Genomic DNA, 22,377 nt, shown 5'->3' on the forward strand with positions numbered 1-22,377 from the left:
TTTTTGCCTATCATTCAACCCTATTTGTGAGTCATTACATTGTTGTGTGTTGTTAGTAGGTGTAATAAGTACAGTGGCGTCTTAGAGATAGCACTTCCTCACACCTCACTAGAAGAGAGAAAATATAGTAAAGCGTGCAAACATCACATTCAGTGTTTGACACTGTCAGAAATGTGGTCATTCTGCTTTAGGTTGTAGGCGGTGCTGTACTGGAGTGCATTATACTGAAAGGTGTTTCTAATATTTCGTATCTAAGTGTATGTAGATTGGTGAGTGTAAGGCTATAGCCAACAGCCAGTTAGCTTAGCTTAGCACCAAGACTGGAAACGGGGAAATAGCTTGCTGGGTTCTGTCTAAAAGTAACAAAATCTGTGTAAAAATGACAGTTTGCTTTTTAAAGGGGTGTAGGTGCTTGATTATTTGTTGTAACTACCTAGAGTCACTCAGGTTTGTAACCACTGCCCTCGATAAACCATATACAAGAATGCAGCAAACAGCAGTTGTCACTCAGGTTTAGATGAAAGGAAATGGGGCTGTAAACTTAATCAAACTCTAAACAACACTTTACTGTGTCTGTGTCATGCTTGCCTTTAGTTTTCCAGCCGCAGTCTCTGTTAAACTGTTTGCCGTGTTGTGTTTGCAGATGAATATGCTGCTGCGGCTGCAGGAGGCAGCGAACTACTCCAGCACACAGAGCTGCGACAGCGACAGCACCAGTCACCATGACGACCAGCTGGACTCCTCACTGGAGTCGGCACTATGAGAGCGAGAGCTGCACTGGGAGACACCGGACCCTTGGATCCCTTGAACCTGGGAACATTTTAACCTCCATCACTAACAGACACAAACCCTAGTCCTGCACAGATGTATGATATATAAAAAGTTTTATTATCCAAAATGATATACACACCATTCAAAATCAAACACCTATTTTTACATAATGATGGTGCAATATTAAATCAAATTATTCTAAATTTTAAAGAGCAGTCACCAACCTGATCAAAAAAAAATCATACAGGTTGGATCGTTTCTATTTTACTGAAATCAAACAGTGACATTAGCTTGTCATTTGTAATGGGTGTATAACATTTTAAGAATACAACTTTTCATACACTATATGTGTGGACGGGATGTGTCTGAAGTTGACTTCCAAGGAGTAAATCACAGTTCCTGCTCAGCCATGATGAGCCACAGTTTACTCCATCCATCTAACAGTGTGTCAGCAAAATGTAAGAAAGCCAAGAGTGACAAAACTGGATTTGAGTTTTTTTAAAAACCCAGTTATATCTTCAGATGTTTACAATGGGGGGGCATGTTCTGTTGTTTATGTCTTTCCTTGTTTACAGAGGTGCTTCACACACAGACACACACACACACACACACTCATATAAATGCACTTACACACAGGCAGCAGAAGGAGACTTTCTTTTAATCAGAGGCTTCAATCAGTTCAAGCCCTCATCTTGACCAACAGTCCAGCCTGCCAAAGTGTCCTTGAGCAAGGCACTGTATCTCTACCACCTCTGGGATACCTGATGTCCAACCCCACATACTGAGGGAGGCAAGGAGGAGGAGAGCACTGTGGAGTGATTTGAGGCGATGGAACGCCCTCTGGTGGCTGTAATTGGAGGTTCTTAGCTCTTAGAAAACAGTGGCCGTGAACCACTGATTGTTGATCTTCACATGCAAATTGGGATTCATCACAGATGCATCAGACTGATTTTGTGTTTAAATAATGTTAGGTAAAGTAAAAAAAACAGCTGTTTCTTGTGGTTAGCTGAACTGGCTCCTCAAAGGTTACAGCTCTGGTAAGGTTTAGGGCTAAATGACACTTTTTTGACCAGTTGTTTACCACTAAATCACCTGTTGTCACCTTGTGTCTTTACTTTTTCTAAATATAAGTTGTGTACAGGCAATTCTGCACCTCCATGATGGCACCAGAAGTGGTTGATGTGAGACTTTTGCAAAGCCTCTACAGCCCAATTAGGATCACAAGACTAACATTATCATTGTGTACCGACACACACACACACACACACACACACACACACACATACATCCCTCCTGCCCTCAGCTCAGTTGTCAATTGAGCCTCAGGGTGCTGGTCTCTTGCCCTGAACCTCATCAGTGTCAGGCACTGCCAAGCCGCTCCTCGCCGGTCTGCATGCCAACAAGCACAATGAAAGCGCATTGTCTGTGTGTCATCCAGCCACATTGCTACTGTGAAGAAAAAATGGACAAGTGCCAATGTTTTCCTTTGATTTACTGCCAAATGTGCACACACACAACCATACGCATACACACAGACGTCCCATCACAATGCAGAGCTGACCATGGTTGTAGACTTAGATTAAGTTGTTTTTGGCTTTCCTCACTCTGAAGCATGCTGTCACCCGTTAGCTTTAAATGCACCATGAGAAGAGCAGGCGGCGCCCTCTTTTGGATCATCACCGAACTGTATCAGTTAATCATTCGCTAAGCTCCTCCTCCGAACAATGAATGTCCAATCATGTCTGTCGAGCTTTGGATTCCTCCACCTGTCTAAGCAGTGTACATGCAGCTGTTGTAACAGATATACAACATTTAAAAAGTTGTAGGATGGTTTCGAGCAAAAGAGTAAGAAAAGCTCAAACAGTGATAACTTCACAGATTTGTAAAATTCTGTCTGTGAGTATTATAACCCGCTGTGTTGTGCTTTGGCATCTAATAAGTGTTTAAACACATAAATCCGTCCCTCCAAATGGACCTCCCGGCTCATATTCCATTGTCACACCTCCACAAACACACCCGCCTGCGCGGGGGTTTAGCATTATGCAGCTCCGTCCTGCTCCATTCTTGAATTTAGGAAAGTTACACTCCAGCAACTCCAGCCAACATTACCTGAGATAGCATCGGCCAAACACATTGATTAATCCTCATCCTCAAAGCCCTGTCTCCTGTTGTAACATTAAAAGTGGAAACACACTGAAGTTAACTTATAGCTTTAGCCTCAGTCCTTTAGCACAATATAATATATAATCAAGTGCATATTTAAGACCAATTTTACAAGACTATCGTTTTAAAATTAAGCGGCTGGAAACGTGAAAATCAGCCAGAGATGTGGAGCTAACATTAGCTTAATTAGCTAGCTAGCTTCAGCTGAATTTCAAGTGGCAAATGTGCTATCTTTATCATCTTTATCATTGCAGAGGTGCAAAAATGGAAAGCTTGACAAGCATAGCAAGAGTAGGTAAGGGGGGTGGGTCTGAGCAAATGGCTGATTGCGAATAACTAAATTCCTGTGGCAACCTGCAGGTAGAGTTGGCTGCAACAGGGAAACTCAAAGTAACAGGAAAGAAGCAAACTTACTGAATGTTTCCACTCCAACAGATATAAATCAGAGCTATGGCACTGTTTGATCAATCAACAAAATATCGGTTGTATTGAATTGAATGTTTCAAGCTGTCTTGCTTGAAACTTGCCGTCACTCATGTGATGGTCTTGTTCGGCTTCTGCAGCCCTCCGGGATCCATGAGGTACCAAAAAAGAATCAGAAGTATTTTCAAATGCAAGTTAACCAGATCAGCCCAAGAGCTGAGTAAGGGAACAATGATACTGGTGCTTTCTCGCTGCCTTAAATGTGCAAAAGTTGGGGAGACATCTCCTTCTCCCATTGGCTATAGTGAGAAAAAGTTGGATGATGATGATGATTTGCTTCCCGCTACGTCAGAGATGCTGCTTGTAGTCGGAAAAATAGCCTCTTTTTGTTTGTGGTCGCTCCCTCTTCCTCCAAACCGCCCTTTCTTGTTTCTGACAGTTGAATTATAAAAGAATTGATGCTGTGTTTGAATTTAAAAACTGACCAATATTGTAAAAACATTTTAAAAAGGGGGTGGGGTATTTTTTAAGTTGTTATTTTGCGCCCAGTTGAGCTGGGCCCACTTGAACAGACAGGAGCACAACCAAACTGTTTTGGGTTTTCTAGCCTGATGAGCATGTTTTGAGGCTTTTTAAAGGGGATGCATTGAGAAGAGACCTTTATCTTTATGTATGCGTGTATTGGACGGAAGCCATTTTGAATTTTGATTGTCCTCTCTTTGTTTAACGAGTGGGTTGGTTTTGCACACTTTGAGGTGGGGGTGGGTTGTAAATACTTAAGTCTTGCACAGTGAATCAAAGATGCATTCTGCCCTGTTGATGTTACAATATGCTTAACCCGCTGAGTAAATTATTGTACTATGAGAACAGAGAAAAAAAAAAGAAATGCAAAAACTCAACACGCTGTCAGAAACAGGTGTGTGTCTTGTGGTGATTGGATGTTTTGCCTATGCAGGAGGCATACGGTGTACAGTAGGAAACTGTTTTTTAACTCACTGACATCACAGACTGAGAACAAAAAATAGGCACTTTTCCAGTTTCCCCCCCTCCTATCCTGCCATAATATTCTCTGGATCCTCTCTGTCTTTAGGAATGCCTGTTGTTCCTTAGAAGCACTTCCTCTCTGGACATTTTAACCCACGCTTACCGCCACGTTAGGCTTGCCGGCTGTCTGAGGCACTGAAGCTGACCCGACACCGTACTGTATACATTTACCAACAACCAACAGGTGCTACTAGTCAGTCAGAGCCCATCAGAGACCAACAAGTCACATTTTCACAACCTCAGGACAGTCCTACCCTCTACAATCCTACCTGTGTTCAGCTTCACGTGTCTCTGCAGCCGAGCCTCTGATGGTTCGCACATGTATCTGGCCAACTTCGCCAGCCTTGTGTCTGCAAGGGTGTGTAGTTGCATGCTAAGGGAGTAGTTACCATGGTAACAGGTTGCTCCTTAACTTGACTTACACCCATGTATCAAACCTGAGCTTAGATATCCCACATTTAACCCTCTCAGCTACTCTACACTCCTGTTGTAGGCCATTAGTTCCCGAGCTAGCAGAACGTTGACACCGTTAACAGTGTACACCATAGTGCTGATGATCAACTGGTAATTTTTCCCCACTTACGCTTTGCAGTTACATCTCAGTTGAAAACCATAGCATTTACTCTGGTTTGAGAGAAAGTTTTCTTCTTTTTTGGGTGAAACATTTGTCCTTAAATGTTTTATATTTTGTACATTTGTATGTAACATATCATGTAAATAGACAGAGACAGTGATTTAACTCATCTGGAGGATTTTGTAGTCTTTGTAAAGCCCTAATAAATGGTATTTGGTGTCACACGAGCAAACAACATGCTGAGTTTTTGTCTTTTGTGTCCAGTTGTGTGGTCTGTTTATGGTGTGGAGTAGTAGTAGTTAGTAACTTCATAAATTCATTTAAAAAAATAAATAAAGTGAATATGGAGTGTCAACATGTTACAGTGTCCCTGTCCTTGGAGATAATCCCAAAAACAATTTTGCGCACCTGACAAATCAAACCTTATACGTCTACTTTCTATAGTTAAACAGGACATTAAACATTAGTGAGTGCAATAGAGATGGACCCAGGTGATAATATTTTAGCCAAAGTGAGTGTTACATTCTGGATGTTCTCTCTTTTTAAGCCTCCAGTTTATGTGTTGGAGTATTTGACTCCTTAGTGTCTATGGAGAAACTTCTTAGTTTGAAAGCACTGAATCTGGAGCTTGGTCTGTCAGAATGTAGCAATTAATTATTAATTTAAGTGTCACAGAAATATCTGAAAATTTAGCAGCAGTTTAGAATATAGCTAATAATGTAATATCTTAAATGAGTGACATTAGTTGTTTTCCTGTAAATTGTCTTTTCTCCAAATGACAGGGTTTGAAAAAAAGAAATTCTCATTTACAAGAAGCTCTTATTTTCCCCTACTTTTTCTTTGCATGCACCTTGTTTAATACCACTAGTAAGTTAACAACAAATACAGGAATAGAGTGTAATTTGTAGAAAATAAACATTGGTAACATCTCAATTGCAATCTTTATTTTATTTACTTGCATGTTAATGACATCAGGTACATTAATGATAACACTAAATAGAATCAAATTGTAAGATATGGTGACATTGTCATGTGTGGACAGACTGCTAGAGCCCAGAGGGTAACAAGTTTGTGGTGATGTGTTTCTGACCTCTAGTGTTTAAATACAAATTAATCAAAGACATGATAAGCCGATATATTCTCAGAATATGCAAAATAACACATTACAACAGTACAGTTAATGTTGATTTAATTTAAAAAATCAAAGCCATACATTCAATGGACAGACAGTACAAGTAAAATGGAAGTAATTACAAACTAACTTAGTAATAGTGGTTTGCAAATTAGCACATAATGGTTTTATTTTGAAGGACTACTTGACCGGTCGTGTGTTCTCTTCCGGGTAGCGCGCAGCTGCATCAAGCAAAGATGGGACGCGGCGAAAGTCCTGTGACGGAGTCAGAGGAAGACCTTAAAATGTTTAAAACTAAAGGAGCTTCGGTGTCTTTACCGAAACACTCCTACTGGTTTGACTTCTGGCTATTCGTGCTCTTTGACATCGTGTTTTTCCTCGTCATGTACTTCATAGTCCCGTAAAAAGGTGAGTGGGAGTTGGCGCAGAGCTAGCTGAGGGCGGCTACGGAAGTTTATAAACTAATGCACTAGTTTTGTTAACGCCATGAGAAGTGATGATTAATTTAGATGGCTCTATTTATTTGTCACTTTTTGATATGTCATTAATAGAATTGTTTTCCAGGTAAACACAAAGCCCAGAGGCTTGCCTGTTAAAATATTTGTTATACACCAGAGGTCATCATAGTGGTGCCGTCAGTTACAGTGTAGATGTACGTTAAGACCACAGATACCACAGGCTTTACTTATACACACTATATATATATATAGGTCATATGGGCAAACAGTATTCAAGCCCCTGCAGATTTTCGTGTTACATAATTGAACATGGTTGTGTGTAATGTATTTTTTTGACACTGACCACATTTTGCCAAAGTGACAACAGACTCAACAAATGGATCCAAAGTATGTTCAAATACAATTTAATTAATCAGACATTTAGCAGCAGTCACAGCATTTCGTAGACTTCGGCATGTCTGTATCAGGTCTGTGACCCAGGTTTTGTCTGGTTGAACTGGGACTGAGAGTGAAAAGCAATTTTTACCCCTTTCTAATTTTAAACAAATAGACCAAGCAAAACATATTCAGTTTCATGTTATATCTCACAATTGAGAAGTTGGAACCACCAAATGTTTTGCCTGTTTGCTTGGAAATGACCAAAATGTATTACTTTATTGTCTGTCAATCCACTGATCTATTCATCAATTATTATATTCAGCTGTTATTCAGATTGCCTTGGAAATGTTTACACAACTTCCATTGATAAGAACTTTTAGATGACTTTGTTTGTTGTAGATTTGGGTGGAGTGTTCTTTCCTTCTTGCTTCTCAGCCCCACAACACACAGACACCCTGCCCTTATACAATACTTTAACCAGACATTTTCTCTAAACTTAATGTAGCTTATATCTATGTATTTGTTCTGTGCAGTTCTGCCACTTGTTTTTGCTGTGGTTTATGATGTTTAACATTTGTTTTGTATGTGATTATTTTTGTTAAAAGTTAGTCCCCTGGACTCTGGAGCCTGAGCTGAGCTGTGCTGGTCCCGCCCTGCTGTCAGGAATGATAACCAAGTCTTTCACTGAATTAACGCTGCGTTGCTGGATATACCATCTCAAGCTCCCACGACATGGACCATGGAACTGCAAGTTTTATGTACATGGCATACTGCTTTGATATCAGAGATTTGAACCACAGAACTCCATCCTGCTGTGACCTGTTGCCAGTTGCTGAAGACTGTCTTTCTTCATGGTTGGATTAATTTTGTTGCCATGCGGAAGAGAAAGAAAATCAACTATTTTTATCATTGAAAAGTGGCAATGGCACCATTAGACATGTAAAATGTACCTGTAATATCACTAAAGTGCTATTAAGAGTATTATCCATATAAATGTTAGCTAGTAGAGAAGGCCTTTTTTTGATGCAGTTGTTACTGTTAACAGAATTAATGGTGACATTAAGTAATTATACCACATTTTAGTTTTATGTTCAAACTGTCTGATCAACAACTATGTCCTGGAAAGAAAAGACCAATCTCACATGCGATGTGTGTGTGTTTTGTCATAATAAGCCATCTGATGATCCAGTGTGGGGTCAGTTGAGACAGCAGAGAAATGAGGTTACACTTGCGCACTTTAAAGAACAATGTGTTGTTGTGGAGTCTGATTCCAGCACACTAAAATGTTGACTGCAAATAAACTGTTTTTTACCTGCTAAATGGTGAAAGTTTGATTTTTGGCATTATATAGTCTTTGCAGTTCAACTGCTTTGTCGTGACATCACAAGGGTACAGAAGTCCTGAGTGCTTGTTTTAAGGCTCAGTTCCTGAATACAGTTCATGTGCATTTCTCTGTGGACTGAGCACTTTCACACTTTAACAATATTAATATACAACCTAGGGGACACCTCGGTGGTTCACCTGGTAGAGCACGCATCATTTAGGCTTAGTCCTTACCACAGCGGCCAGGGATCGAGTCTGACCTGAGGCCCTTTGTGGTTTGTCATCCCCCAAAAAATAAATGAAAAGAAATATAGAATCCAGACCTGCTTTATACTCAAAAAAACTCGCTTTATACAATATGGGACCTTTAAACAGCTGGACTTCTTTAGATGTTTTCCAGGACCTTGTTCCAGGAATAGTTTATATCTGTTGATGGCAGGAGCTTCATTAAGAAGCAGAATATACCAGTATTTTCTTTGATCTATCATCTCATATTGCTGAAAATCAATCACATTTTTCAAGGCTATCTCCATGTTAACTCTGTATGAAGTGTCACTTTAGTCAGATGTTTGAATTAGAAAGTCAAACTGCTGTAAACACAGGTGCAGCTGATGACATCATTAAGTGCAGTGTTGCAGTTATTGGACCAGAGCCCTCGTTAGTGTCATTAGTAGCACCTGTGCTTGTAACAATGATCAGTGAATCTGATTATTTCATCAGTGATGAAGAAAGAAAGCTGCTGCAGAGCGCGAGCAAGGCTGACAGGAAGAACTGGTGAGGTTCATCAAGCAAACACATCATTTAAATCCAGAAATATGAAGAAGTGGATCAACTGAGGTGGCGAGGAAGAGAATAATTTCTCATTATTTGCATTTTTCAAACTATCCATTTAAGATAAAGCGCACTGATGCTCTGGATCATGTTTTGCTCACTTACATTAGATGCATAGTTTTCCTTGTGTACACAGGAGGCAGTTATTGTGCTCAAGTCTGACGGGAAACAGGTGGTAGATTCAGTGTCTTTCCTGCTCATTAACTGACCCAGAATCTGTGAGTGAACTCATTTACACTGATGAATGTGTAAAAGCCATGTTGCAGCTCACTCTGTATTATCATGTAGGTGTCCAACAAACCAGCAGCACCACCAATATTTAAGTGTTCATGCTGAAGATAAGAAGAAGTAGTTTGTTTAATTCAATTAAATTTAATGAAATAAAAATTTGATGGAAACGGAGGAATGGGGGTAGAGGATATGGGAAGAAGTGGGAGGAAGGGGTGGAGGATATGGGGAGGAAGGGGTGGAGGGTATGGGGAAGAGGGGATGAAAGGAGAAGTGGGGAGAGACTAGAGATGGCTGCAGGTCCAGTTACTTGTTGGAAGAACAGCTGCCGAAAAGCCGCCGTATCCACAGAGGAACCTGTTTGGACCGAGCCTCCTTCGCCTCATTCTTGTCCGTCTCCTTCCTCTTATTTTTCTGATCCTTTTGTTTTTAAAGTGATTTGAAAGACAACACATCAGTACAGAAGTAACAATCATAGGCTACAGTTCGACTGATGTTTTCAAGTCAAAGACAACTAGACTTGTTTGGTCCTGAAGAGGCTTCATCACTTCACCACTCACAAAGTTTGAAACACAAGGATTCTTATGATTTCAGATCAGTTAGAGAATGAAAAGAAGGAAAGAAAGCAGGGAGACCAGTCCTGAACAAACAAGAAATCCAGCTGCATTTGATCCATAACCAAGACTTCAATCTTATCTCATTGGTTCTTGACAAATATATTTTTGTGTATTTCAATGTGATCGCACTGATTTTCATCTCCATGTAAATGCATCCTTACCTTTGGAAGGATTTTGCAGAAAAAGCGGCAGAAGCCGTTTCTCCTCTTAGAGTCTTTGGACTGACACTGAGAGGAATTGCTCATGTCTTCATGGAGCTCAGGTGGAACTGAGTCGATGGCAGACAGAGAGGAGTCTGGTGACTTGTCCCCGTCCTCCATGTTGTCCTCCAACTCCACTGGAGTGACCCTCAGGTCTGCTTTGCTGTTTTGATCACTCTGAGGTTCAGTGACATCTCCCACTGGTGCTGGCTGGATCTTTGACATCAGCCTTGCAATCAAACATCTCTTCAACAGAGAGTCCTTCCTCCTGGTGCTTTGTCCTCTCGCTGCCTTCTCCTCTTTGTTGTTGGGCTCCAAACTTTGTCGTTTCTTAATCCTTCTCATGACGAGAGTACCTCGTCCTGTGAGGAAGGATTTCATTGTTGTAATAGCTCCTGCCAAACACTTCTCTCCTGCTCTGTCTTTGGACACTCGGCTGCTGGCAGGAGCAGCGGTGCTGGAGGATGCTTGTGTGGTCAGGACAGAGTTGACCTCACCCAGCACCTCAGTCACTGTGGCCTGTGTCAATTCAGGCGAGATCCTTGCAGGGATGTCCTCACCGATGACCTGACAAACAGCCTGACTCAAGGAGCTTTCCACACAACTTTGGATGTTGCAGTTGAAAAGCTTCATCATGTGCTCTGAGGACATGGGGCTGGTCAGGTTGAAGGTGCCAGATGTGGAGGACGACTGTAAGATGGTTCTAGTGACAGAGTCTGAGATGTTCTTCAGCATGTCTGTACACATGTAAGTTAGCTGCTCCTTCACACCTCGGTTGTAAACGCCTTCACTGACTTCTCTCCACTGTCTAAAAAACACAGAACAGAAACACAAGGTGAAGCACAGAAATAATCCACACAAACGTCTTAAATGTGTTCAAGTATCCACTGGAGTATCAGTGGGGGAACAGATGACCTACTCTTCAGTGAGACTTTCAAAGAATCTTCTTATTATAGAGGCGATAGTGGACGAATTCAGGACAGGTTGCTGTTCTGATGCTTCTGCATTTTCCTCCTGGGAAAACACACCACTCCCATCCTCTTCAGAAGATCCTGGGGGCAGACAGATCTCCATGACGTGGTGTTCGTCAGCCTGTGGAGGGTCAGCAAACAGTTGCTCTAGACCAGAAGACTGTTGGTCCTCAGCTGGAGCCCAGTCCTGCTCCTTCTGGCCCTTTTATTTAGAATTAAAAGAAAAACAATTAAAGTAAATAAAAAGAGAAACAAACCTCAAAAATTGGCTCAACTGAACTCAGAGGTCATCCAACGTAGAGTAACTTACTTCTTCCCCCTCAACCAGCTCCAGAGGGGTGGAGGTCAGGTCAGGTTCTGCAGAAGCTTCCGCTGAAACCTTTTTCACCCTCTTGGTCATCTTCTTGCGAAAACTTCTTGTCCACGGTGATTTTATCTTTTTGAAGACTGGCTTACCTACTAGTTTGATTTTGCTGCCAGCTGCAGGTGCCAGTGTCCTGACAGACTTGGTGGACTGGAGTGTCTGGAGAGCCTCAGTGGTTGTTGTGATGGAAGAAGAGGAAGCACACGAAGCTGGTCTATCACTCTCTTCTGACCAGATGGAGGTGCTGGTAGAGTATCCTGTGTCACTTGACAGGACCTCATGTCTATCTCCAAAATACTCTTCCTCTTGGTTCTCTGGACCCAAAAAGCTTTGACATGCTTTTCTAATCTCTTCACTGAGATCCTGAGCCTCATACGGAATCTCGTCAGAGATGTCTGAGTCGGTGTTGGACGGCCAAGAGTAGCATGTCATTATGCTCTCATCAGACGGGGCTGGAGAGGAGCAGCGGTAGATGACGTCTCCGTCCTCGACAACGTCCCCATGATGCTGAGCAATCACTTGCTGCACAGCAAGTGCAGCAGCCAGTTCGACCACGTCTGAGACAAGTGAATTGATGATGTCATCAAAGTTGTCTTTTTCCTTGTCCATGGGTCTTGACGTAATGTTCTAGTAGAGAAACATGTAAACAGTGCCAGAAGGAATATTCAGACCCTTCTCTCATATGAAGGTTAAAGAACCACAGGGTTTAAGTCCTGAAACAGAATTCTACTGAAGTAAAGTATTAGCTGTATAATGTACTCGGCACACAATGCTGATGTGACAATCAGTGTTCGGGTTGATTTTCATATTGAAAACTAGGGAACCATTTAGTCTCAATCCAGCTTTAAACCTTCATTTTTTTTTTCATATCAGCAGCAGGATTTCCACGTGAAACATTCATTCTTTTCATATATTGTAAATATATAAAGTCTTACTTGCTGTATTGTTGGATTGTGTAGTATACAACCATGTTTCTACTGTTTTAGACACTTGCTTGAAGATTTTCTTTGTCAGTCTTTCTGTGCCCACGTTTTAATATCATATGTGCAATAGTTTTTGTTTCATTGTTTGCCTTTTTATTAAACCTTGTAATTTATCTTTTACCTAGATTCTTGGATGTAATCTGATATAACGGTAAATTTTCATCTTTTTTCTGTGTAAAGCAGGACAGTCAAACAGATGCTGCCTCTCCTCACAGTGAATTAACTCACTGAACCACAGAATTGTTTTTACTAACAAAATCTTCATAACTATTTTAAAAAACAATGTTTTTAAACTGTGCAGATTCATCTCTTAACTCTAAACTCACTTACTGCTGCTGTTTCATTAACATGCATTTAATGTATTTACCTGTCTGTGTGCAGACATCTTCAGATGAGCCGGGTTGATGTGCCGTGCCTCTTGCTTTTCTTCCTTTCTTATTGCGCTCTCTGGTTTCAGCTTTAGTCGGTGTGATAATACGTTTGTAGCTCAGTACAGATAGTGTGACTGTTCACTGTGAGGAAAAAGCTGAAGTGAGACCTGTGTCTGCAGAACGCGGTTATTACTGCACTGTGAGGTCATACAACTCTGTGTTCTGATAGAACTGTCTGTGTTCTGGTAGAACTGTCTGTGTTCTGATAGATAGTGTTCTGTTTCCTTCTATTTTTGAAGCTTATTATAGATTAATATATTATATATATTATTATATATTTAATATATTTTTTCTGCCTCTTTATCTGTTTTTTTCCTAATTGAAATTAAAGTTTTACCATTTAAAAGTCAAGTCAACTGAAAATGTACAGTTTGTTTTCTGACTTGAAATCAGTTGAATGAATAAAATGAATTCAATTCATTCAGTTTCCAAAAGACACATGATCAGCACGTCATCAGGATGTTGTGGGTCCAACAGATTTATTTGTATGTGGAGACTGAGCATGTGTCATGTTAATAATGTAATTGACCTTTCATTAGAAACTTTGCTGACCCTGTGAGTGCCTCACTCACATACTGAAGTGTCCCCTTTGTACAACACAATTTTTTAAAATTGCCATGATTTTTCACGATATCATTTCTGCTCTTCAGAGAATGAACTATTTTTAATTACCTCTCCTTTAGCGCCACCCTGTGGATGAATATCACAGTTTTAGCTCCACTGCTTGAAAAGCTCTATGAAAAGCAAAATTAGCAGAAAGTTGTAATTTGTGTGTTGACTTCTGATGTTTCAGGTGACTCTGGATGCAGTTTTTCTTCTCTTCCAGAGTGAGGCAGCAGCTCTTCTCTGTTATTCAACAACTGCCAACAACTTTTCCTGCCTCTATGAAAGTCCTGAGTACATACACAGTACCTACGCACATCACTGGGTACTTTTAATTTGAAAACAACGCACACGTGTTTCCGCTTTGCAAGAAGCTAACAACAAATGGCTTGTAGCATGTGGTAGTTTAGTGACTTTTAAAAGTGTCTTTCTATTGCCTTAATGATGGAAAAAACTGTCAGTTCCTATCAGGTGGAAAACACAGGTCCGTTTCACCGGCGTGTTTCATGATTCAACTGCAGCTAACAGCGAACCAGGTTTCTTGCGTAGAGTCGTTAGCACATAGCCCGTAGCTAACAGCAGTGATTGTAGCTGACTTACCCAAAGTAAACACAGCTAAACGTTGAGTTAAGGCAACATTTACTGTATTTAAGCATTATTCTTCAGTAAACTGAATTATTATGTCATTTCTGATTCTGACAAGAAACCACAATGTTTGCCTAAGCTGCATGTCCCACTGTTTGGTTAAGTGGCTAACTAAGCTAAATCATCTCCCAGGGCAAAGGAGCTGTGGAGCAAAGCAGAGTCTTATTGTTAATCTATGATGTGTGAGAGGAATTTCTTGGTGCAATGGTTTATGTCTCCTGACATGTACAGTGTCTCACTGTATATGTATATTATGCATGCCTTATATGTTGTGCTAACAAAGTAGACAAAAACTAAAAAGAAAAAAGCAAGATACTAAAACGGTAAACGAGATGAGGCTAAACACAAAACATTGCTGCAAAGAGAGCTGTTGTAAATCCTCACTACAGTTTTCAGTTCTGAGATGCACCAAGTCTGATGTTTGTAAGTTTTGTTATTTGCATCAGTCTTAGTTTCCTGCACTAGTTTATTTTTTCAAAGACCTCTGACAGCTCATAAGCTCTCACTGCTGTTGCTGTGTAATTTGCTTGTTTATTGAGGCAGTTTCCTGATCAATCAAAAAAAAAAAAAAAAAAGGAAAATAAGTCATAAGATCTGAAACAAAAGGTTCACTGATTGACCTCACCTCCTTAACATTCAAGCCAAGTTCATACTTCACCCTAAATTGTCACCACACACCTCACCCACATGTTTATATTGGCAGCCTGCACTCATCTGAGTGAGGTTCTACCTCTCATGTACAGCTATGGCACAGCACAAGAGGACACTTGTCACTTCACATACGCATGTCATGACCCTGTCCACCCCATGTCTGTGTTTGTACAGATGTATTCCTGCCACTGTCATCGCTGAGGCTGCTGATCCCTCCTCTGCGGCTGCTCTCTGCAGCCATGTGGCAGGTGGCTCAGCGGAGAGACGTTCTTGATTATGAAAAGCTGGATGAGTTTGTGTCATTGGTGACGGCCACAGTTCCAGACCTGCTCAGTCCAACGCAGCGAGGCAAACTGCTCCTCCGACTGCGATCGAAAGTGAGTCAGCGGGTTTCAGATGAGTGACAAAAATGTTAATAATCATACAATAATGCCATACTTTATGGATATGCTTCATTCTGAAGGGACTCCTTTGTCTTCTTTCTCCTCAGGTTATTCTTGAGCTGTGCAAAAATCAGGAAACGGCCAACATTGTGTGTATACAGCCTCACCTAGAACGAATCCGCCCACCAGGGTACACAGGGGTAAGTGAGAGCAGTGTTTTCACAATGGCCTTATTACAATTCCCCCAAAACAGGGGACAACATGTCAGTGCCCTTTAACATTGTCACATATACCACACAGTGGCACATTGATATGCTTACACTGTGTGAGATGGTCTCAGTAACAAAGACAGTGTATTTCAGAGTGGAGATGCAGAGGTGGATGCAGAGGAGGCTATTTTCATGGAGCTGATCCAAACACTACTGAAAGACCCTGCAGAGAGGGAGCATTTCTACCAGGCAAGACCGCTTCACGTGGATCATGGAGCCCAACTGAGAGATTTTTTGTTGGGTACTTCATTGTTTTCTGTAATTATGCTGCGCTCCACAGTTGGATTTTTGAGTAACTGTCACCTTTGTCTTTCCTAGGAGGTTTTTCCAACAGAATATGGTCTCAGCTACGACACAGACATGCAGCTCCTTGTGTGGGAGTTTCTTTCCAAACTGGAGAAGCTCCTGCCAGTGCCAGACCTCGGTCAGGTAGGATATGACGGCTGACTGCACAAACACTACAGCAGCTGCAACTGGACACACACACTGAATCATCATTGTAAAAAACACTAGTAATGACAAATTAAAAAAAAAAAAATGATATAAGTATCTGCCTCAAAAATCCAGTAGCAGTCAGGCTATAGTTACTAATAGACCTTTTTTTTTATTCCTTACTAATATAAATCCCACCTGTGAAAGAAGCTCTGTTTCATCCTCTTAGCTGACTGTATGATCACACTTGGATACAGAGTTAACTTGTGATTCCTCCATGAACAGACAGTGTCATGGCTGACCTCTGCGCCCTCCGTGCTGAAGGACTGCCTGCAGCCGCTCTCCAGTCCTGATGACCTAAGGTCTCTCCTGCAGCACCACAAAAGTCTCGAACACCTGGGCACACAAGGTAAAACAGATGCCTCGGTCATATTAAAGAGTTAATGCCACAGAATCAACCACATGTGAGCAAAATAAGAGCCAAAGTCTCACTTTGACATGACTGAAGGTGTTTGAAAGATTTGGGGGGCTTATATTTACAGATGTGACTGTTTCACAATTGGGTGTGTCATAACCTCATCACCAATGCTGTGATGGTGGCTTTGTGGTTTCTGAGGAATCCTGTCTGTATCAAATATGTGTGATATTTGTAAGGTCTTACCAGGTGTGCCAGCGTGGACAGTGACATTTCCACAGTAGATAGATAGATAAAATGACTGACGACATTTAGTTGTTTTCCTATTGCTCAGGTATTTTTTGGTGGATGGAGGTCTTCATAAAAATGACTTGTGTGGACACAAGCTTTCAAATTAACACAGCTTATTGTGGTCATATGGGAGAAGACCTAAACCTGAAGGCTGGAAACCACGACCTTGCCTGGGTATCTGAACTCAGCAATGTTGTATGTGAAAAGCAGTTCAAATTTTCATGCAGACAACACAACAAATAGTTGAGGGGAATGAGGGAAACATAAAACAGCTCCCTATGTCCTCTGTGTTTTTGCATAGGTACCACTGTGGAGATGTCCACCCAGGTCTTTGCCTGCTCCGAGTGTCCGTTCTTCCACATGCAGGAGTCCTACCTGCTGCAGCACATTGAGCACAGTCACCCAGAGCACTACAGCAAAGTCCAGAAGGCTGCGGAGACAGCTGAGGCCCCCAGGAAGAAGGTCCAGTTCCCTCAGTTCCCAAAGCCGTTCCCCATCCATGACAGACCTGACCCTCACATGTGCCAGGAATGTGGTAAAAGTTTCACACGTGCCTCAGACCTGACACGTCACCAGCGGACACACACGGGTGAGCGCCCGTACACTTGCAACGAATGTAAGAAAGGCTTCAAGAACTCTTGGGATCTGACCAGACATCAGCGCATTCACACTGGAGAACGGCCCTTCCTTTGCTCACAGTGTGGCAAACGCTTCACACAGATGGGTCTGCTCAAACTGCATTTCGAACGAAGCGCCTGCGGCCAGACATACAACCCTCTCCTAGACATAACGACAGAGGTTGTAGTAGCAGAGGAGACATCGGAGAAAGGCAGCAGTCAGTACAAATGCCAGAAATGTGGCGAGAGCTTCAGTAGCATCCTGGAGCGGCTGAGACACAGGCAGGGGCACGTGGTCAGGCGCCAGTACAAATGCTCCCAGTGTGAGAAGATCTACAGCCGAGCGTCAGATTTAAAGAGACACCAGATGAAACACACAGGCGAGCGGCCATTTTCCTGCGAGTGTGGGAAAAGCTTCACCCATGTGTGGCTTCTGAATAAGCACCAGCAGATCCACACCCAGGAGCGTCCGTACCCCTGTGCAGAGTGTGGGAAGAGCTTCACGCAGCTTCAGATACTTAACAGACACCTGCTGACTCACAACGGACAGCGGCCTTTCCAGTGCTCCCACTGTGAGAAAAGCTTCACTCAGCTGGCCAGCCTCACCCGCCACGAGAGGATCCACACAGGTGAGAGGCCGTACCCCTGCACCACCTGTGAGAAGACGTTCCTCACACAGGGAGAGCTGGGCAGGCATCAGCGCAGCCACAGTAACTTCAAGCCGTTCAGCTGCTCACAATGCCCCAAGAGCTTTAAAACCAAGCGCGCTCAGAGCGAACACCTCAACACACACACCGGCGAGCGTCCCTTTGCATGCACGCGCTGTGGGAAGAGGTTTGCCAAGTCAACCTCACTCGTCCGGCATAACCTGACTCACACGGGAGAGCGACCCCACCAGTGCTCTCAATGTGGAAAGACCTTCCTCACCTCTGGTGAGCTGCTCCTGCACAAGCGCATCCACACAGGAGAAAGACCTTATCCCTGCTCCTACTGTGAGAGGAGGTTCAGGTGCTCCTCTGACCTCAACATGCACATCCGAACACACACCGGGGAGAAGCCACATAGCTGTCTCTTCTGTAAGAAGAGCTTCTCCACGTCCACAAGGCTCAAGAGACACATGCGCACACACATGGAGAAGGGGATAGTTGTGGAGTCATTTAATCTTTGAGCTGTCAGGAGCTGATGATGTATTTATTACGACATGATGATTCTCCTCATTAAATAATAAAAACTGTCTTAATTGAATTGTTTCATTTATTTTTTATAATGTTTTATAAAATGTTGATGTTTTTGTTCAGAGCAGCTTTCAACCTCCAGAGGAGAAGAACCAGATAACGAACCACTGCTGAAGGTCAGTGGTTCTCAATCTTTTTGGCTTGTGACCCTTTGAAATTAAGCAATGTCTACTTGAGGCCGACTGTCAGAAGATATGTCTTTGAGATGCATCTAAAATGTTGCTTTGTGTGTTCTCCTGTCCTGTTAATCATTTAAAGACCCCTTAAGGATTCCTGAACCATAATTTACAACTAGAAAATTCCAGGGAAATTTTGAGTGCCACGGGGGCTACTGCCGGGATGAGTACATGATTTATTTCCAGTGTTCAAAAGTCACCCTGATCATATTCTGGTTTTGAGAAATGTCTTGATATAAAAGACTCTGATATAAAACAATGTCACATCCCTCCATCATGTATTAGGTGGGAAATATCTCATATTCTGTCTTGTTTTTTTTAATAAAACAAGAGGCAACATGTCTTCAAACTGGCATTTAAAGGGTTAAAATCCTGAAAACGAATAATCATTTGGTAGGTTTGAGCAGAACTGAAGTGGTTTAAGAGATTTATGCAAAAAAAGCAGAAAAAAATATTGATATATGATGATTTTATAGCATTTTCTTTGTGTGTCCTTTTTTGGACACGAGGAACCCCAGAGGGTACAAAATGTGTTACCAGTGTATAATAGACCTGTAACAGTAACTGACATTAGATTTTAAGAATATGTAAAAAAAGACACTTTCTTGCAGAAATCCATACCTTCAGCTGTAACACAGCCAAAATGATCAGCAAATCAAAAAAGAAAAGTAAAGAAAATGTCCAAAAAAGGACAGAGGGACCCCTGAGGGTTAATAAATCCCATGAACCGCTATTTAAATTACCACTATTATGTTTTTTTCTGTGCTAAATTTAACATTACTGGGGAGGAGAGCAACGCGACTAGAAGTGACAGCGAGAGAGGGCTAGTAGCTTCTCCTCTTCTCTGTCTCAGCGGAGACCGTCACAACTTCATTCACTCTTTTAACAAAACAAAAAAAAAGCAACGAAGGAAGCAGTAAATGGACTTACATATTTAAGACCTAACTAAATGTAATTTAAGACCTAACATGCGGCTAATGTAAAGCTAGCAGAGCTTGGAGAGTTGGTTATCTGGTTGCTAGGCGCACGCAGGCACGCACACAGGTCAGGAGCTGCCGTTGCCATGGCAATGTGAAAATCTGCCCAGAATTTGGCTTCTACATGGCTTCAAACAACTGCAAATTATGAGAAAACCGTTACTTCTTTTCATAAACCGAAAAGACCGTGCCAGACACTGAAGCCAGAAGTTTCTACAGTCTCTATTTTATTCAGATATTCCTTAAAATGAGTGCGTAAGCTCAGTGCGAAGACAGAGTGAGATTCTTTTGAAAAGAAAAGACGATTACATTAGGTGTCAATGAGAGTGAGACAGGTATTGCTGCCGGACTCGGCACCCCCGTTTAAATTTTGTGCAGACCCTGCCTGTCAAAGTTACATTTTATGAATCCCAACAACTATGTCTACATATTCAGAAATAATTATTTGTCTCCTTTTTACGGTTTGGCCGCGAGCTCGAGTTAAAAATAAAAAAAAAGGTTATTTTTTACGCACTCTAGCCAACTGACGCTTTCACTCTAACTTTGAAGAAAAAGTGATTTGCACTCCTCCTTTGAGTGCTCACAGTTTGAAAAGTTTACATGTTATGTAAAAACAGTTCCTGTCTTTTTGAGAGAGCAGAAGTTTTCCTCCGTTTTATAGTTTGAATCACATTTCTACGTGCAGGTATGAGAGAGCTGGGTGACTCATTTCTAATGCATTATTTATTCCCAGTTTTTTGGGAATAACTTTGGGAAAAATTGGAATTTTAACACCAAAAGTCTTGATGTATATATTACCGGGGTTTTCTCAAAGCTGCGGGTCAAGTTACGCGCCGAAATTTGGCGGAAGAATAATAAACCCGAAACAGAATATTAATAGATGCCTCGAGGCACTCCTCTCAGCTATTCTAGCTGTAGAGGAGTGCCTCGGAGCTGAGCACCCGTGGCACTAACTAGAAATAAAACTCAATTTGGAGTAATAAAGATGCCAGGATCTCAGCAGTTACCAAATCTAGTTACAAATTTGCTAATATCCCATGAGAATTGGAGGCATCCAGAAGAAGTCATCAATTACAAATCAGCTAGAATTAAAGAAAAAAAAGGGAGAAATTTGGCAATACTGCGTTTTGACCATACATAACTGGTCAAATAAACTGGACAACAAAGAGAAGTATGTAGATTTTACAGCTTTCAGCATGTGTTGTGTTTGTTAATTTAATTTAGTCAATACAGCAAAAAAATCTTCTTTGAGTGATCTTTTCTTTTTTTTCCCATTGCTTAATTTACCAATTATGACAGCACATGAGGAGTCAAACTTATTGAGAATTCAAGCAGGGGCTAATTATTTTCTGTAAAAATAAGTGGTATTGTACCTCTTAAAATTAGTAAAATTTGAAGGATGGAGGCACAAATGGCTCAACAAAAATGAACTTATTTGCCAACAGGTTGAAGCACATAGCAAGCAAGGAACCAATCAAGAAACAGGAAGCAGGAGAAGAAAAGAACAGAGTACTGTCAGACACATACACAGAAATACCCAGAACACTATTTTGTTGCCATGTCAATGTTTGAACAGGAAGGATTTCCCTGTATTTCCAAAGGCCAAATGCATGGTGCCGGTGGATGGATGGGTAGTTGGACAATCACATGAGTGACATTACAGTAATTTCTACCTGATTCAATTAAATTAAAAAAATTAAGAAAATTAAAATAACACATGGATCTTCTCGCCACATTGCCAGATTATGTTTCTTCACAATAGAGAAAATATTGTGTTGAAGCCTGAATTTTAAAACTGGTGTTTTTGGCAATGTGCTCACCCGTACATGAATGGCGCTCTGCGTTCTAAGTAGTTTGGCACATACTCAGCTCCAAGGGTGTAGGTTTGCATATGGATGCACATGTCACATATGGATGCACATGTTGCATATGGATGCACATGTCGCAATTTGGAGTGAAGTCATATTTGATCTTTCCAAATGTGTCCTCCAAGAGGCTACTACTCAATGACAACTTATTTAGGCATGCTAGCATTTGATTTACTGAAAGGGCGGGGGCTATCTTAAGGCTCACATCATGTGGGAATATCACAGTGGTACCTAACTTCACCAGAAAAATGTCAACTGATGTTATTTAACCAAGTTAGCTAACGTAAACTAGCAAGATGGCCTTGGCTTCTGTCTTCTATGGGCTAGCAGTCAAGTCAATTGTCAAAAGTAAACATAAAATGGTGGATATGTCAAACTATGAGTTGAATTTCTGTAGAGAAAAGCCATGAAAATGTCAACATGAATTCTATCTATCTATCTATATCTTGCTATACAATGACTTTGCAATGCAGCAGCATCGTGGTGCGATGGTTAGGACTATTCCCTCACACTGAGAAGGTCAAGGGTTCAAACCCTGGTTTCAGACTTTATAATCCTGTGATGTTTTTTGATAGTTTCACGCTACAGAACGCGATTAAGTTTTTTGGCATTTTTATATGCCTTACTATACTTTGACGTTTTATGCCTTACAATACTATGACGTTTTATGATATTTCACGGAGCAGTATAGATATTTTTATATACCTTGCTATACAATGAGTTAGTGATCCAGCAGCATGGTGGTACGATGGTTAGGACTATAGCCTCACACTGAGAAGGGCAAGGGTTCAAACCCTGTTTTTAGGCTTTTATATGCTGTGACATTTTTGCGCCATCCTAAACTATGATGTTTTTTGACATTTTTATGCCTTACTATACAATGATATTTTATGCCTCACAATACTATGATTTTTTATGATATGT

At 41.4% G+C, this 22,377-nt stretch overlaps 3 protein-coding genes and 1 long non-coding RNA gene across 15 annotated transcripts in view; 3 read left to right on the forward strand and 1 right to left on the reverse strand.

Annotated features, from left to right (window-relative positions):
* Window positions 1-5,210, forward strand: part of nav3 (neuron navigator 3) — a 448,944-nt gene extending 443,734 nt beyond the window's left edge. For all 12 annotated transcript variants that reach the window (XM_056367406.1, XM_056367407.1, XM_056367402.1 and 9 more), the window contains one exon: window positions 644-5,210. In XM_056367406.1, the coding sequence (XP_056223381.1) occupies window positions 644-763 (120 nt within the window). In that variant the 3' untranslated portion in view covers window positions 764-5,210. The remainder of the gene's footprint in view (window positions 1-643) is intronic.
* Window positions 5,211-6,327: 1,117 nt separating this feature from the next.
* On the forward strand, window positions 6,328-8,263 carry LOC130163524 (uncharacterized). The gene is made up of 2 exons (XR_008826477.1): window positions 6,328-6,515; window positions 7,549-8,263. It is a non-coding gene; the product is annotated as an uncharacterized LOC130163524 (long non-coding RNA).
* A 1,249-nt stretch (window positions 8,264-9,512) lies between these two features.
* LOC130163690 (uncharacterized) lies at window positions 9,513-10,944 on the reverse strand. Its single transcript, XM_056368030.1, has 2 exons — window positions 10,104-10,944; window positions 9,513-9,745 (listed from the first exon to the last, which is right to left on the reverse strand). Exons 1-2 carry the CDS (start codon window positions 10,887-10,889, stop codon window positions 9,632-9,634), a joined length of 900 nt encoding a protein of 299 aa, XP_056224005.1. The 5' UTR covers window positions 10,890-10,944; the 3' UTR covers window positions 9,513-9,631.
* A 2,881-nt stretch (window positions 10,945-13,825) lies between these two features.
* LOC130163133 (zinc finger protein ZFP2-like) lies at window positions 13,826-18,442 on the forward strand. Its single transcript, XM_056367015.1, has 7 exons — window positions 13,826-13,978; window positions 14,965-15,167; window positions 15,281-15,373; window positions 15,536-15,631; window positions 15,761-15,871; window positions 16,160-16,283; window positions 16,882-18,442. Exons 1-7 carry the CDS (start codon window positions 13,936-13,938, stop codon window positions 18,363-18,365), a joined length of 2,154 nt encoding a protein of 717 aa, XP_056222990.1. The 5' UTR covers window positions 13,826-13,935; the 3' UTR covers window positions 18,366-18,442.
* The last annotated feature ends 3,935 nt before the right edge of the window (window positions 18,443-22,377 follow it).

Source organism: Seriola aureovittata, chromosome 22, assembly GCF_021018895.1.
Source record: "Seriola aureovittata isolate HTS-2021-v1 ecotype China chromosome 22, ASM2101889v1, whole genome shotgun sequence".
NCBI lineage: Eukaryota > Metazoa > Chordata > Actinopteri > Carangiformes > Carangidae > Seriola > Seriola aureovittata.